Genomic DNA, 16,291 nt, shown 5'->3' on the forward strand with positions numbered 1-16,291 from the left:
TTTTTTTTCATGACTGCTTACAAGCCTAGCTTCCTGCAGCCTAACTAACACAAGCATCTGAACTCATCTCAGTTTGAGTAGACATAAGGGTTAATCTCTTCTCTTTGGTTGTCTTTTATAGTTTCGAACAGCACAAGGAAGCCTGCAAAGGCGATGCCAGGCTTATTTGTAAAGCTGTTAGCTGTGGAAAGAGATTCAAGAGCAAGGACGCTCTGAAGAAACACAAAGAGAACGGCCATATAGGTAAGAAAATAAAAAACGGTTACTTGTCTGTGTTCAATGAAGTCATGAGCAGACATGACATGCTTGCAAATGGTCTTGTTTTACATGTTTGTTACATTTTATTGAGTGCAAGAAAGATTTCAGATGAATCGATACATACCCCAGGATGAAAAAAAGAGTTTTAAATGACATTATTTAACTTTTAGAAAATTCCAAATGGTTGTGCAGCAGTTTAATTTGAACATACAGTAGCACTTCATGACCCTGAGAGTGTCCTTGTTCTACAGAGCTATTCATTCAATTGTACGTGACACAGGGACATGCTTCAAACCTCCACTCTTGTGGTGATCAAAACAGTATACCCACCACTCCTCCTGGAAAATGTGATTGAAGGCTACCATAGAACTGTGAAAAGGTGTATGTAGGAAGCAAACCAGTTATTTTTTAGAAAGCTTTCTTTATTGTTGCATCTTTACTGTAAGTTGTGAAACAGCTGTTTTGGTATTAGTTAATGCTTAATATTTCTCATTATCCTAATGTACAGCAAAACACATTCAAAATTAAACTAGTATTCCCTTCATAAACTGTATACTTTACACCCTTCATATTTACTTTCATATTTTTGCTTCAGAGAGCCTTTAAACATTCTTATATCTCATAAAAGATTGAATTTCACTTTATTATATTATATGCAGTGTGTATTTCCACAGCTAGTAGCATAGTACCTTAACGGAATTACATTTTACATGCAAGTAGCTATGTGATGATAAAATGGAACTTGCAGCTCACCCAAGTAATTGAAGGAAGTATTAAAACATAACAAAGAGCATTCCATTCCAGCAAGTCCTAATGGTGTGGGTTATTCTCCCCCAGATGTTTGGCTCAGATGGTGTGCCATGTGCAGACCCTGCCTAGTGGCCCCTCCGAGACTTCCTTATTCTTATCACTATCAATTGTAAAGCCTGTTACTTTAACACTACAGATCAGAGTAGCTTTTATGCAAGTAATCCCATTAGGCCAACTCATGTTCCAGTTGTAGGTTACAGTCGGTAGTTTGGGTTATTGCATACAGGAGAAAATTCCTAGATACTGCTGCATGAGAGTCCTGAAGTAAAATTATACTTCAAAATTATTATAAAAGTCAAAGATTATATTGAGTGGTAATTTTTAATGTATAAGTAAATGTTTGAAGTCCTTACAGGAACATAGAAATAACATTTTCATAAAACTTTAAAAGAGGGTATTTATTATGTTTTTTAAAAAACAAGATCCTGTATCAGAGAGCCAGTTAATCTGCAAAGGAGGAAGACAGTACAGGTGTGCAAGCATTTAACCAAAGCATAAGAACCTCATTATGCCAGATTGCTATAACTCTGTTCCATGCCCAGAATGATAACGTATCTAAATTGCTTCATTCCGAGACACTTATAACTAGTTTTCTTTATTATTTAAGAATTAAAAAGTCCTTGGAAATTGATAATTGATCCCACTGGTTTTGTAAGTGTATTGATGATTTATTTTTTACATCAAGACTGTTTGTAAAGGTAGCCCTTTAGAGATATTGCATTTCCTTTACAGTGAGTTACTAATTGTATCCAGTTTTAAATGTGTGCGTGACAGAGGTATAATGTGAAAGAGCTGCTTTCCCAGCTAGACAGAGCTGAGCAGCAACTTAAGCGATACATCAGGTACCATTTTTAATCTGTATACATGTATCTATATATGCATGTCATGAGTCTGAAATAAACATGATTACAAATAAACATTGTGTGATTGGTGTCAAACAACTACGAGGATGTTTGAGATCTACACTATTGTTTTGTATTGCTTTTGTTTCTTCTCTGCTACACATTTGAACAGTAGCCAGTGTACTGCGAGCAAAGCGTCTTCCTAAATGAATTTGTTGATGATTACAGCTGTTGCTACAGGCCTCTACAGTTTCATGCTGAGTTATATTTATTGGTTGTGTTGATCTTCCATTCATGCTTCACTGCTCATTTTAAATAAGCATCTTTCACCATCTCCCTTTTTTTCCCCTCGCTTTTTTAACAGCATACAATTTAAAAAGAGGATTTGAAACATCCACTGGTCTGGTGGACATTTTGGATATAAATAATGAAGGCAGGTCTACAGTAATAGTGCCGTGTTTTATAGTCTGTTAACATGAACTTTAAGTCATTGGATATAGACTCACATAATTAAATGCTCTGTCACTTTTGGAAAATGGAAAAGAAATACACCTGATAATTGACATTTGACCTACCATACAATTTTTCATGCCTGGTTCTGTTGTGAATCACTGCACTACAATGTCAACACCAATTCTTAAGGAGATGCTATGTTAACTTGAATGTGCTTGCATGCCTGAAAGTCTTCCACATTATCAAATGTCTAATAATGGTTAATATTTCTCCAATGGTTAATATTACTAGCTTTTACAATGATCTGTCCTAAATTAATTTAATTGACACTTTTTTTTTCAGTTACACATTTCCATGTGCCATCTTGGTGTTTAATGGAATTATAATAGAAATTCACAAACAGTTTATTTTTGCAATGAATATATAGATTTATTAACAACATGTAGCCTATTAAAGCAGTGTTTTACAAGCTGTTATAATTGCACTTTAAAAAAAAAATGACACTTCTACAGGGTTCTAGTACTTTCCATTTTTATTTCGCACAGAAATGGAAAATTGAGTTTCCATTCTTGCCTTGGTTGACTGCATTCCCCAGACACTTTAAGTATTCATCAATGGTTTAATTTGACTAAATTGAAACACATGGCCTATAAGAAGGGGTACATTAATGTTTCACAACAAATCAAATCCATTCCGTATCACTTTTCTTTTTCTTCTTACATTTGCCTGGGTAACATCTCACAATGGCAACTGATATGAAAAGAATCAGTCCTCTTTTTTTAACTGCTCACAGGTTTGCAAACACAATTGTGGTTGTAACTAAGTGGGGTCTTTTTTGTTGCAGTTGCATGTTGTAGGGTGCTTGGTAATGGAAAGACCTTTCTGTCCTATTCTTTAATTTGTCATGCGGTATCCTATCAGAACCCACTGAGAAACTGTAAAACCGCTCACCCACTGGAAGCATTTGGGTGTCGCTAATGCTCTTCTCGGTCAAATGTTGATGATATTTTGTTTCTCTTGTAGGAAATGCTCGCAAGAAGCTGATGTGCTCCGTTTGCAATAAGAAGTGCTCTTCATCTGGGACCCTGCAGGAGCATCGAAAGGTCAGTTGGATAGGGGCCGCCTCTTGATATGCTCTGTTTGCGCCGAAGTCAAAAGGTCATAGACAGTTACTAAAAAAGATATACGGTTTCCCTTTGATATCTGATTTAAAAGAGAAAAGGGATTGCACACTCGTTCTGGAATGACAGGTTACTCAATGTTTCTTTCTTAAATTGAATTGGTTTGTTTGAGATTTGGCATTCACCTTTCATGCAAAATGTTTGACAGCTTGAAAAAAAATACAAATGTTTTAACTCCTGCTTTTTTAAACTGCTTTTAGTGTGATGTCCAGCTTTGTAACTGAGAAACCTAAAACAAAAACACATCGTTAAAATGTCTGAGAAATGTGTGATGGATGGGACGAAGGCTTCTTGGGTTAGGCATTTGGACTTTTTGGCATTTTGTAATGAACATACTGCCCTGGTTTTTACAGTCTTATTCAGTAGGAAGCCACGGTTGCAATATGTGCAGAACCTATTGCTTGTACTAGTGTTCTCCTGTGAAGAGGGGGCACAGACTGCAGGAGCACATGAATAGTGAGAGAGCAGTCTGGGATAAGAGAACTGTACAAAATAAAGAGTACTCAATTTGAAGTTGAGTGTTTGTGAACTTATTATGCAAGGGAACTTTGCAAGCTTCAAACATGGTGGCAGTGGTACACTTTCACGAACCCTGAAATAATCCTCGCAGACGTTTGTGGAAAGGGAAGGACTGAAGTTAACCATGAGTACATCAATACATTGCCATCCTAGATATTGTGTACAGTAAGAAGAGGAAAATCTGTTAATGCATTGTTAATAAGATGGAACACACACTCATACCCCCAGGAAAAGTAGACTTTGATGATAATTACACTATGTAACACAATTTTTGTTCCTGGGTAGTAAGTGTTATTTCCTAATTGCTTATGCCTCAAAAGTATAGAAAATGGCTATTATTCCCCACAAACTTTGCTTTTGTGAATGACTACAAAAGATTTAGAAGTGAATAGTTTTTTGAGATTTACGATTATACTGTATTTACAGTATAATCGTAAATCTCGAAAAACTACTCTCTTCTAAATCTTTTGTAGTCATTTTTGTATTACTTTAGTATAAATACATGTTAATTTGGATTCATATGTTGTTTTTTTCTGACTTTATGTGAACGAAAAGACACACATTTGCCTGTTTTCCCATTGGAAATAGTGATATTTCGAAATATCACTGTCCTGGTCACAAAAGCAAAGTTTGTGGGGAATAATAGCCATTTTCTATACTTTTGAGGCATAAGCAATTAGGAAATAACACTTACTACCCAGGAACAAAAAAAATAAAAATAAAATTTGTTACACAGTGTTATTTATCGCTAGCGTGGAGGAGATGGAATAGCTTGACGTGAATGGGGCATAAGGATGATGTGTTGAAAGTGAAATTATTGTACTACTTGATTGGAGAAAACACTGAATTTTACAAGTAAATTACAAGTAATTGCTGCACTAGATAATTACTGTGACCTGAAGAAAAATGAGACAGTAGAGAGATACAATTTCTTTACATGCAACCAAGGCCCGGATGAAAGTTTTGACAAATATGTCACAGAACTAAGGACAATGGCAGCCACCTGTAATTTTGAAAATATTACAGACTCCGTCATAAGAGACAGGATTGTTTGTGGAACCCGAGACTCACACTTAAGAGAACACCCACTAAGTGAAATTGATCGAAGTATAGACAAGTGCCTACAGAATTATCAAAAGAAAACAAAAACAGTTGAAGAGCATAGGTCTATACAGATACATGCAGTAACACAAAGAGAAATACAGAGACAAAAAAGACTAATACCAAATGGTGCTAATTTAATACAATGCAACTATGTGGAAGGAGACATGAGCGGAAAAAAGAAAAATGCTCAGCATATGCAAGGGGTGTGGCAAATTGAACCAATTTATTACCAAATGTAGAAGCAGCAGCAACAGTAGAAAGCAAAAAGTGTCAGCATTGGAGAACTGATTCAGACAGTGGAGAGGATTTATTCTATGAGCCAGCTTAGAGCCAGAATCAGAGAGCATCAGTGCAGTACAGGAGTCAACACTACAGCCTCATGCAGCACTGTTTGCAACGATGTTACTAAAAAAACAACCAGTCAGATTTTAGCTTGATTGTGGTGCTAGTTGCAATGTAATTCCAGAGAACGTCCTAACAAAAGATGTCCACCTAGAAAACTGCAAACAAGTGATAGTAATGTATAATAAAAGCACAGTGAATCCTATTGGAAAATGCAAACTTAAGTTAAGAAATCCATGCAACAAAAAGGCATATAGGCTGGAATTCATTGTTGTCAACAATAATGTGCACAGACCATTACTAGGTAGTAAAGCCATACATGCGATGGAGTTAATAAAAGTACAGCACCAGAACATTCTGGCAATTGATAAGTCCATCTGCAGCAGAGACATGGAGCATGGAATCAATCCGACAGGAGTATGCAGATATATTTCAAGGTGAAGGATGCATAAAGGGAAAACTCAAGCTGGAAGTAGATGACATTGTAGAGCTTGTGAAGCAACAGAAGAGAAGAAAATCATAACTCCAGTTGATAAAAGCACAGATTAGTTCACGTGCAGATGTACCGAGATTCCAATTGAATGATTGATTAGCAATCGAGTCTAGGTACAGCTGCATAAAAGATGCAGTGTTTCACTCGCTCGGGGTTGGGTGTTCGGTGGTGGAGAACAGGAGTAGAGAGAGGAGAGAGAGTAGAGAGAGTAAGCTGCCCAGAGCTATGCTGTCCTCCAACGCTGTAGCTCTGGGTTGGCTGCATGGTAGGCCTGCAGAATGAGAAGAAGCGGTCAGCTGATAGCACATGTTTCGAAGGACAGCGTGTGTTCTTCTTCGCTTTTCCTGAGTGGGTGGTAACAGGGAGCTGAGACTAAATACAATTGGCCATTTCAAATTGGGAGAAAAATGTGGTAAAATCAATTGCCGACTCCTAAATTTATAAAATAATAAAAAAAAAAAAATAGAAAAGGCGATATGGAACAGCACCGACTACAGCAATCTAGGATGTCTATTGAAGTCAGCACAAAAAAATGAACCTTCTCAAAGTCACTTGCGAGCCACTGTTACACTCAAAACTTTTGGACAAACCCAGAGTGATGTTCAGCTGGATGAGCAGAATCATAGGGATACAATACATCACAACGAGCAAGTAAGAAAAAATCGTAAGGTTCTTAACACTAGAACCGCCGGATTTACGCCACACGGGTCACTTTGACCCACACAGTTTTAGGCTGCTTCGTTATGAAAATGAAAGACATGCTATCGGATACAACTGAAAAGGTTTATTCATGAGCATCATATCTAACATTTGCATTGCAGAAACACCGTATTTAAATGGAAAATTAAACATAACGTTTTTATGAGCGCATATACAGACTACAAACAGTGAAAAAATATAATTAAATGCACATTTCAAAAGATACGGGTATGTACATATACCTGTGTACAGGTGTAAACACAAAACTATAAAACAGAAATCATTGTTTCTAATACTACATAAAATAAAATATAACACTACTTCAGGTGTACTCTATGGAGGAGCGTACGCGTCTGCCAGCTGACTGTGCCTGCATCCAGGAGCTGTGATGTAAACACAGACGCAGTTCCATTGAACACTATTGTGTAAACAAATGTAAACTGGTACATACAAACCTGTAAAATCGAAATGTTTTTTTTCTAAAAGTAATATGAAAGAAGAATACTTAAATTACATTTCATATTAGGCACATAAGTTGTTATCCTACCTGTCATTTCAGTTTGCTATGCACATTGCTGTATTACAATCAAAATGACTACTTTCAAGATGAACTATTTCCTTCTGATATATTCCCAGTTGCATTTGTGGAACAAAACAAAGGATTGTTGTCTCCCAGGTACATTGAAAAATAAGCAACTAGGCTTTTACTGAGTTGGCATCTAGACAAATCCACTATCATAGCAATCTCTGTCTCGTAGTCAGTCTACAAACAAAGGCTTGAAATAAAAAAAATAAATAAAAAAAAAACACTTGTGCTAGGAGGGGGCGTGTCTTGTTTGCTGCATTTACAAAAATAGAATATCTTACACTATATGTTAAAAAAAGACATGTATTGTAACGCATGGGTCACATTGACCCGCGTGGTGGTTCTAGGTAGAACTGTTTATAACTTTATAATTTTTGCTATTCTGGCTATCAAACGGTCAGGATATTTAATTCATATATTTAGGAAAAATCAAAAACGGACATACACATATGACTTGCATCGGAAGAGTAATTAACATTTTAAGTGCAAAATGGGTCACAGTGACCTGCATGGCGGTTCTAGTGTTAAATGCTTGATTGATTCAAATAGAGGTAATTATGTGGAATGGCTTTCTCTGATTTCTGACTATGACAGCATGTTAAGCAATCGCTTGTCAATAGCCACAGTATTCTCGGGTACCTCTAACAAGATTCCGAAGGAATAAACGCAGAAGCACAGGAAGCCAAGTATGGAGCTGTAGTGGTAGATTAAACAGCCGACGATGGAAACGCAGCTCAGCTGGCTTGTGTTTCAGGAACGTGACTGACAGTGACCCGAAAGAACGGCTCTTCTGTGAAAACGTGGTACGTTTACTAAAATAATATTAATTTAAAAAGACCACATTCCCCATTTTTTATATATATATATATATATATATATATATATATATATATATATATATATATATATATATATACACACACATACACACACACACACACACACACACACACACTGACAGATATCAATTACTAGAACAGTAAGAGGTCTTTTAAAGACATCGAATTCATCCAGATTGCTGTCAGAAATCTGAAATCACCTCTGAAATTAAGGCATTAAAATCCTAATTAAATAATTAAACTGCTTTAATGGCATTTTTTCGACTTTCAACCAAGACAACAGATTTGAAACAGCTTTCTAAACCAGCCTTCAATAACATTTATACACTTTGTAAAATTGATTTATTTCACATAAGCCTTGCAAGCAGACACTGATGTGCCCTTCTCCAATAAACCTGACAAATGTATATTTGGTTTTGAGTCTGATTTTTTGGAAGAGGCCTGTAAACATTCACAGGTAAATAACTAAGAGTAAGAGCCAGATTGCTGCCAATCAGATTGAAGGAAAAAAACAAAACATAGTTTTCTTTCAAAACAGGCAGCATTGAGTGATTTATTTGTTCAATGTGAGTTATGATGCTGGGTCAAAACTCTTCTTGGCATCAGATTTACATTTTGAAAGAGTTTTACAATAAACACATGTTTCTGTGCTTCAGGTGCTGTTCTTTATTGAAAATAAAGGTCAGATAGTTGCATTAAATTGTGTAACTGCCTGAATGATTAAAAAAAAAAAAAATGTTTTAACATGTGTGATATCATTGGCTTTGCTCACAAGAAAGAAAGCTGTGATTCCTTGCATTGTTTTTTTATTAACGGGGAAATCCTATTCAGATTGTATTGATCTTGTCTGAAATCTGTTCCTGAATTCTGTGCTTTTTTTGTAATCTTGGTATCCTATTTGTACAACCCTAATGAATCCTGCTTTACTGCTACAAATAAAGAGGTGCTTCACTCTTCTGCTGGAAATGTTTATTGTAGTACAGTGAAGATTTCACCGGTGAATACATGCAAATACATTCAGTATATCACACCGGAACTGTCCACGACCAGACTCGAGAGAGGAGTACTAACAGGGTGAAGCAAGCTCTCTGATACTGAGGGGGTGGCAATGTGAGCTCTGCTTTCTTGTTTAGTCAAGGTGCCAGTTCTGTAAAATTGTGTAGTGTTTTTTTTTTATTTCCACACCACATTGGTTTGCCTTTTGCCAACTCGAAGAGGCTGGTTCATTAACCCACTGCACAGCACATTCCCTGTCGATCACATCGATAATTAAACTACAAGAAGGGTAGGCAAGAAAGCAGTAGCATGTTTCTTGACTTCATTAGTATTTTGTTGTGTAACTGTAACTTAAAAAATGTCATTCACCTAACACAGAGTTATGTATATACAGTAGTCTCCATGTATAGGAACACTTCCTGAGAGAACACCCTTGTGGTGAAACAGATATTTCCCATTGTAAATTCTCCGCCTTAAGGAACAGTAACTTTGCTTAAAAGACACCTTCTTGGCATTGATAGTGATTCATTCACAACTGATAAAGGACTGTTTTGGAACCTGATAATTCATCGTCATCAAACTTAAATTAAAATGGTTTATTCAGTCTTTTCTAAAGTGACTTGTCATCGAGAGTGTCTTAATGCACTGTGATTGGTTTATTCAATCTTTCAAGAACCGCCATCATATCATTGACTCGTTTTTGCATTCTAATTTCCACGAGTGCACCTCGTTGCTACCAAATGGAATGTAAACAAACTGCGAAAAGCGACGCTGTTTTCTCTTGCTACAAAAAGTTGGAAATTGTTCGAGCTCCTGAATAAAACCTGAATCAGACATAAGTCACCAAGCAATTTGTGTTTCCCGTTGTGGTGAGTTGCTTCACCGTTCTGTTAAATAGTGTTGTGTATGTCTTGAGTATTGCTCCTGTACAGGTATTCACAATTTATTCTAGAGCCGTCGCTGCATTTTTAACGTGTGGAGGGGTGCTGTGTTAATTTAGTTTGACAGCTTATTAATGTTAGTTTGTCTCTTACTTTATTATTATAGTTTATTAACATACACTTGCCTATTGCTTTTCTCTTACTTATTCGATTCATTTCATGTGGTGATGCACATGCATCATGAGAAGTACTAAATTTATTTATTGGTTCATATTGTGCCTGGCAGCTAACTCCATCTTAGAGACCCAAGGGGTGTTCTGTTAGCCACCAGTGCCTGTGATTAAATTGCTTAGATTGACTCAATTGGTAAATGTCTGCTTTTATATTGCCCTTTAGGAAAAATTTTATTTAATTTACATTACTGAAAATTGCATTATTCTGCAGATAATTTACAACAGAATATCATTTGCAAACATTTTTTCAAAACCTGCAATATTCGTAATAACATTTTAATAATATATATTGTTTATTTCCTTTTTATGAGCTGTTCAAATATTGCACATAAGAGATATCTTTCCTACTACACAGTCATGTTAATATGCTTTATTCCCTTCTCCAGATTTTTTTTCTTTCAGGTGTAATTTCATATTCTTAAAGATTATTTCCTTGCTATTGTGAATGTTAGCTGCAGGCTGGGATATCATCAAAGTTTCCCACAAGGAAGCACTATGTGTCTGTGTAATTGTCACCATTTATCTGCAATTTTGCAGGTCCACGAAGTCTTTGACTGTCCAGAGTGTGACAAGAAATTCATTTCAACTAACCAGCTTAAACGACACATGATTACCCATTCAGGTAAGGGGGCAAGGTTGTGTCTGTTGTAAAAGAGTCTCCCACACAGCACAAGGAAACACTTTGGAAGGAATGGCATGTTCTGGATAGATTTGTAATATAAGAACATAAAAACATAAGAAAGTTTACAAACGAGAGGAGGCCATTCGGCCCATCTTGCTCGTTTGTTTGTTAGTAGCTTATTGATCCCAGAATCTCATCAAGCAACTTCTTGAAGGATCCCAGGGTGTCAGCTTCAACAACATTACTGGGGAGTTGATTCCAGACCCTCACAATTCTCTGTGTAAAAAAGTGCCTCCTATTTTCTGTTCTGAATGCCCCTTTGTCTAATCTCCATTTGTGCCCCTGGTCCTTGTTTCTTTTTTCAGGCTGAAAAAGTCCCTTGGGTCGACACTGTCAATACCTTTTAGAATTTTGAATGCTTGAATTAGGTCGCCACGTAGTCTTCTTTGTTCAAGACTGAACAGATTCAATTCTTTTAGCCTGTCTGCATATGACATGCCTTTTAAGCCCGGAATAATTCTGGTCGCTCTTCTTTGCACTGTTTCTAGAGCAGCAATATCTTTTTTATAGCGAGGTGACCAGAACTGCACACAATATTCAAGATGAGGTCTTACTAGTGCATTGTACAGTTTTAACATTACTTCCCTTGATTTAAATTCGACACTTTTCACAATGTATCCGAGCATCTTGTTAGCCTTTTTTATAGCTTCCCCACATTGTCTAGATGAAGACATTTCTGAGTCAACAAAAACTCCTAGGTCTTTTTCATAGATTCCTTCTCCAATTTCAGTATCTCCCATATGATATTTATAATGCACATTTTTATTTCCTGCATGCAGTACCTTACACTTTTCTCTATTAAATGTCATTTGCCATGTGTCTGACCCGTTCTGAATCTTGTCTAGATCATTTTGAATGACCTTTGGTGCTACAACAGTGTTTGCTACTCCTCCTATTTTTGTGTCGTCTGCAAATTTAACAAGTTCGCTTACTATAACAGAATCTAAATCATTATTGTAGATTAGGAATAGCAGAGGACCTAATACTGATCCCTGTGGTACACCACTGGTTACCACACTCCATTCTGAGGTTTTTCCTCTAATCAGTACTTTCTGTTTTCTACATGTTAACCACTCCCTAATCCATGTACATGTGTTTCCTTGAATCCCAACTGCGTTCAGTTTGAGAATTAATCTTTTGTGCGGGACATTGTCAAAAGCTTTCTGGAAATCTAAATAAACCATGTCATATGCTTTGCAATTAGTCATTTGTCATTTCCACCATTTCAATTTCATCCTTCGTGCTACCCAGGGTTTTCCCATTTTATGGGGAAGTTGAAATCCACCATTAGTATGGCTTCTCCTTTGCTACACGCATTTCTAATGTCATTGTATAACAGATTATTTTGCTCACCATCTGAATCTGGCGGTCTATAGCATGCTCCTATTATTATGCCCTTTGAATTTTTGTCCGTTATTCTGACCCATATTGATTCGGCTTTATTTTCTTTGTCCAGGTTTAACACCTGGGCTTCAAGACTGTTTCTTATGTATAGCGCTACCCCTCCTCCTCTTCTGTCCTGCCTGTCTTTCCTATACAGTGTATACCCACAAATATTATATTTGTCCCCATCACTCTCAGACAACCAAGTTTCTGTAACACCTATCACATCACAGTTACTTGTTAGTGCAGTAGCTTCAAGTTCTAGAATTTTGTTTCTGATACTTCTAGCATTTAGATAAATACATTTAATGGTTGTCTTACCTGAGTTGTTGTTCTTGTTTTGATGCGGTCTCCCTTCTGTTTTTTTGTTGATTTTTCCCCCCTTCCTTTCTAGTTTAAATGCTTCTGAACCTGCTCGAGGATCTTTTCTCCAAGTAGACTGGTTCCCTTGTTATTTAAGTGCAGTCTGTCCCGTCTATACAGATAGTCCTCGTTGTAGAATGTGGTCCAATGATCAAGATAGGTGAAGCCTTCCTGTGTGCACCACCACTTCAGCCATGCGTTTTGATTAATTATTTCCAGCTGTCCATATGGTCCTTTGCAAGGTGCGGGTAGTATACCAGAAAATACCACAGTTTTGGTTTTCTCTTTTAATTTCCTTCCTAGCTCTCTGAATTTGTTTTGCAGGGATTTTGGTCTGTCTCTTCCAGTGTTGTTTGTACCAATGTGGACGACTACTACCGGGTCATCTCCTGTTCGTTCTAGAAGCCTGTCCACGTTCTCAGTGATGTGCTTGACCAAGGCTCCCGGAAGGCAGCACACTGTTGTAGTAAGGGGGTCCAAACTGCAAATCGAACTTGCTGTGTTTCTCAATATGGAGTCCCCAACAGTCATGACCTCCCTTCTTTTTGCTGTCTGGTCACCACTGTCAATGTGGTCCTGGATGTTGTTCCTTTCATTCTCTTGTTGTTGGTTCTGCTCATCAAAATTCTGAAGTGACTCAAATCTGTTGGTTGTTTTGATTTCTGGTGGTTGTGTTTGACGAAGTTTCTTTTTTTCCCTGCTTCTGCCTACCTGAACCCAGCTGTTCTGACCTTCTATCTCCCTGGTGGCTTTCAGTCTGTTAGGGGTGATGCAGACTTCCATGAATTGTGGGTGTGCCAGTTCCTCAAGATCCTGTTGCTGTCTCACTTCTTCCAGCTCCATGTCTAGCATACTTACTAGTTTATGCAAATCCTGGATCGCGCGGCACTTTACGCACACTTGGTTTAGCTCCGCTTGGTTTTGTCGGATTTCCCACATCAAGCAGGTGTCACAGATTACTGGCTTGAAGACCATGTTGTGGGTTTTTTTTTAAAGTTTTGTTTCTTCTGCAGCTGTCAGCCTACTTTCAAACTGCTTCTAAACTGCTCTGTACTTTTCCACGCCTGTACTTCTCCCACTCGCTGTCGCTTCCACTCGCTGTCGCTGGGAAGACTGCCTCGTTTAACTGCGTTGTTCTGCTGTGCTGTGGCTCCTCCCCTCGCCCGTGTCTCAGAACGGTGCTGAATTTGAATCAGCTGCTCTGAGTTTCAGCTTGTTTGTTATCAGAAAAACACACGCGGCTGTTTGACTTTGAGCTGCTGCTGTATTTCCCCAATGTCCTCCTTACTGCTTCTAAACTGCTCTGTACTTTTCCACGCCGGTACTTCTCCCACTCGCTGTGGCTTCCACTCGCTGAAGACTGACTCTCACATTGGAGGAGTCATATGCACGCATACGTTCAAGTGCTTTATATGATGTTGGTACTCCTCTTTGAAGTCACTCTCTTTTGATTTTAAAGCAATGAATCTTAAGTTTTGCATTTAGAAAAGAGGATTGCTGAGAATGTGCTAGTTTCTCGAGATATACAAGTGTTCCTCTTTTAAGAAGTGATTTAATAGTCAAAAATGAATGCCCATCTAATTGGTTTGAACTTAATTGCTCTGATTTAATTACAGAATTCTCTCTGAGGAGAATATTCTCTCCCTTCTGTCCTTGCTGTATTGTTGAAGTATTCCCCCCCCCCCCCCTTTTTTCCCACAGAGAAACGCCCCTACACCTGTGAAGTCTGCAACAGGTCTTTTAAACGCCTCGACCAGGTAACGGCTCACAAGATCATACACAGTGAAGACAAGCCCTACAAGTGCTGGCTGTGTGGAAAGGAGTTTGCACATCGAAATGTCTATAAGAACCACAAGAAGGTAACAAACTGATTCGCTCTTTCTAAAAGATTAGCAAACGCAAGGGCTTTACAATAGGATATTGGAGTAAGAGATTAAAGTTTTTTGTTGTCTTTTTTTTTAATGTTGGTGATTTATTATATAATCCAGTGGTTTAAGTCTGTCAGAGTTAAGATTATTGGTAATCATACAAGTTATGTTTAAATCATGTGTAATAAATCAACTAATAACCTAATACATGTGTGTAAGTCTTTCAATACTGCAGACCTATAAACAGGTCTAGGAAAGATAACTACACCCAAAACAGCATGCCAGTAAATTAATCTAATGTATTTTAGAGGTAAAAGCTATAGTTTTAGGTAAACTGGTACTGTAATTCCTGGATTTACAGGATATTTCATGAGCAGATAAAGCAATCACATGGTCTAATTTTTAAATGTCATTTAAAATCCCTATAAATAAAGTGTTTGCTAGTAATGGGCTTTGTTCACGTTACTTGCCATATGGTGTAACATCCACAGTCAGTTATGATGGCTCAGAACCGGCACTGATTCGGCAGTTTGGTCTGTGTGTGAATTGCCTATACCGTTACAGAGTCGTCACATTTTATGCCGTCTCACTGAACCGTCTGACCTCCTGTGTAAAAGGCTATGCCGGTACAGGAGCACTATAGTGGTCATGGATTGAAAGTCAACATCCCACGAGACTGAATGTATACAGGACCTACTGTAGTTGTTCATCCTGGCACTCAAATGTTTCTCTTCCCATGTGGAAATGTTTTTTCCACTCACTATCCAAAAATCTTTGTTCAAAAAAAAAAAAAAATTTAGAATTTTTGGTTCCAAAATACCTCACCATGTTGGCATTCCGTTAGCCCAGTGGAGCGTTCATAAAAGCATCTTTTATATGTAACAAATACCAGCATCCGCCATGTGACAGGGTGGCTTATTAATTTATTTTGGTGCCAAAGTATTTTGTTGACTCCAAGAACCTTTCCTACTTCAAGTAAGGTTTGAAACAGGTGAATGTCAAGTAGAGTTTGAGACATTGAAAAAGGCGCTATGTTCTGAACCCATGTTAATGAGCCCTGATTTTACTAAACCCTTCATTGTGCAAACAGATGCATTGGATGTGGGTTTAGGAGCAGTACTATGTCAAGGAACTGGAGGGGAGGAACATCCAATCCTTTACATTAGATGGAAACTGTTCCCCCGAGAAACGCGATACAGTACAATTGAGAAGGAGTGCCTGGCCATTAAATGGGCCTTGGAGACTTTAAGGTACTATCTCTTAGGCAGCACATTCATGCTGGTTACTGATCACCATTGGATCAATAGAATGAAAGAAAGAAATGCCTGCATAGCCAGGTGGTATCTAGCATTACAGCCTGTGGAAGGGGTGTGGGTAATTCACTGACCAGGAGACAGACAGGTGTACTTGGAAACACCACACAGGTGCCCAGTTTTATTTTAGACCGGTTTCAGACCTGTTGACTGTGGGCTGCCTATCAACGATGATAGACAGCACCACGGAAATACCACAGCTGGTACACGAACAGCAAATGCACTTGCAGGTGCTCAAAGAAATAATAATGAAAACAGAAGGCGAAAAGAACAAGGGAAAATAAAACAGTAATAAAACTACAAATAAAAGGTGCTGCACTCGGCAGCGTTATCCCGTTCGCCGCTACCCGCACGACCCGGATCACCGTCCTATTCTGTCGGCTATCTAGCCTGCTCTTTTACAATACGCCGGGGTCTGCCCAAGGGTTCCCCGCTCTCTCTGTCTC

General features: G+C 37.9%; 1 protein-coding gene across 1 annotated transcript in view; it reads left to right on the plus strand.

Annotated features, from left to right (window-relative positions):
* LOC121329057 (PR domain zinc finger protein 5-like) overlaps positions 1 to 16,291 on the plus strand; it is a 90,052-nt gene that overhangs the window by 27,387 nt on the left and 46,374 nt on the right. Inside the window, exons 7-10 of the mRNA XM_041274345.1 lie at positions 122 to 243; positions 3,387 to 3,466; positions 10,774 to 10,858; positions 14,366 to 14,523. Of these exons, the coding sequence (XP_041130279.1) occupies positions 122 to 243; positions 3,387 to 3,466; positions 10,774 to 10,858; positions 14,366 to 14,523 (445 nt within the window). The remainder of the gene's footprint in view (positions 1 to 121; positions 244 to 3,386; positions 3,467 to 10,773; positions 10,859 to 14,365; positions 14,524 to 16,291) is intronic.

The sequence above is a fragment of the Polyodon spathula genome, chromosome 2, assembly GCF_017654505.1.
Source record: "Polyodon spathula isolate WHYD16114869_AA chromosome 2, ASM1765450v1, whole genome shotgun sequence".
NCBI classification, from domain to species: Eukaryota; Metazoa; Chordata; class Actinopteri; order Acipenseriformes; family Polyodontidae; genus Polyodon; species Polyodon spathula.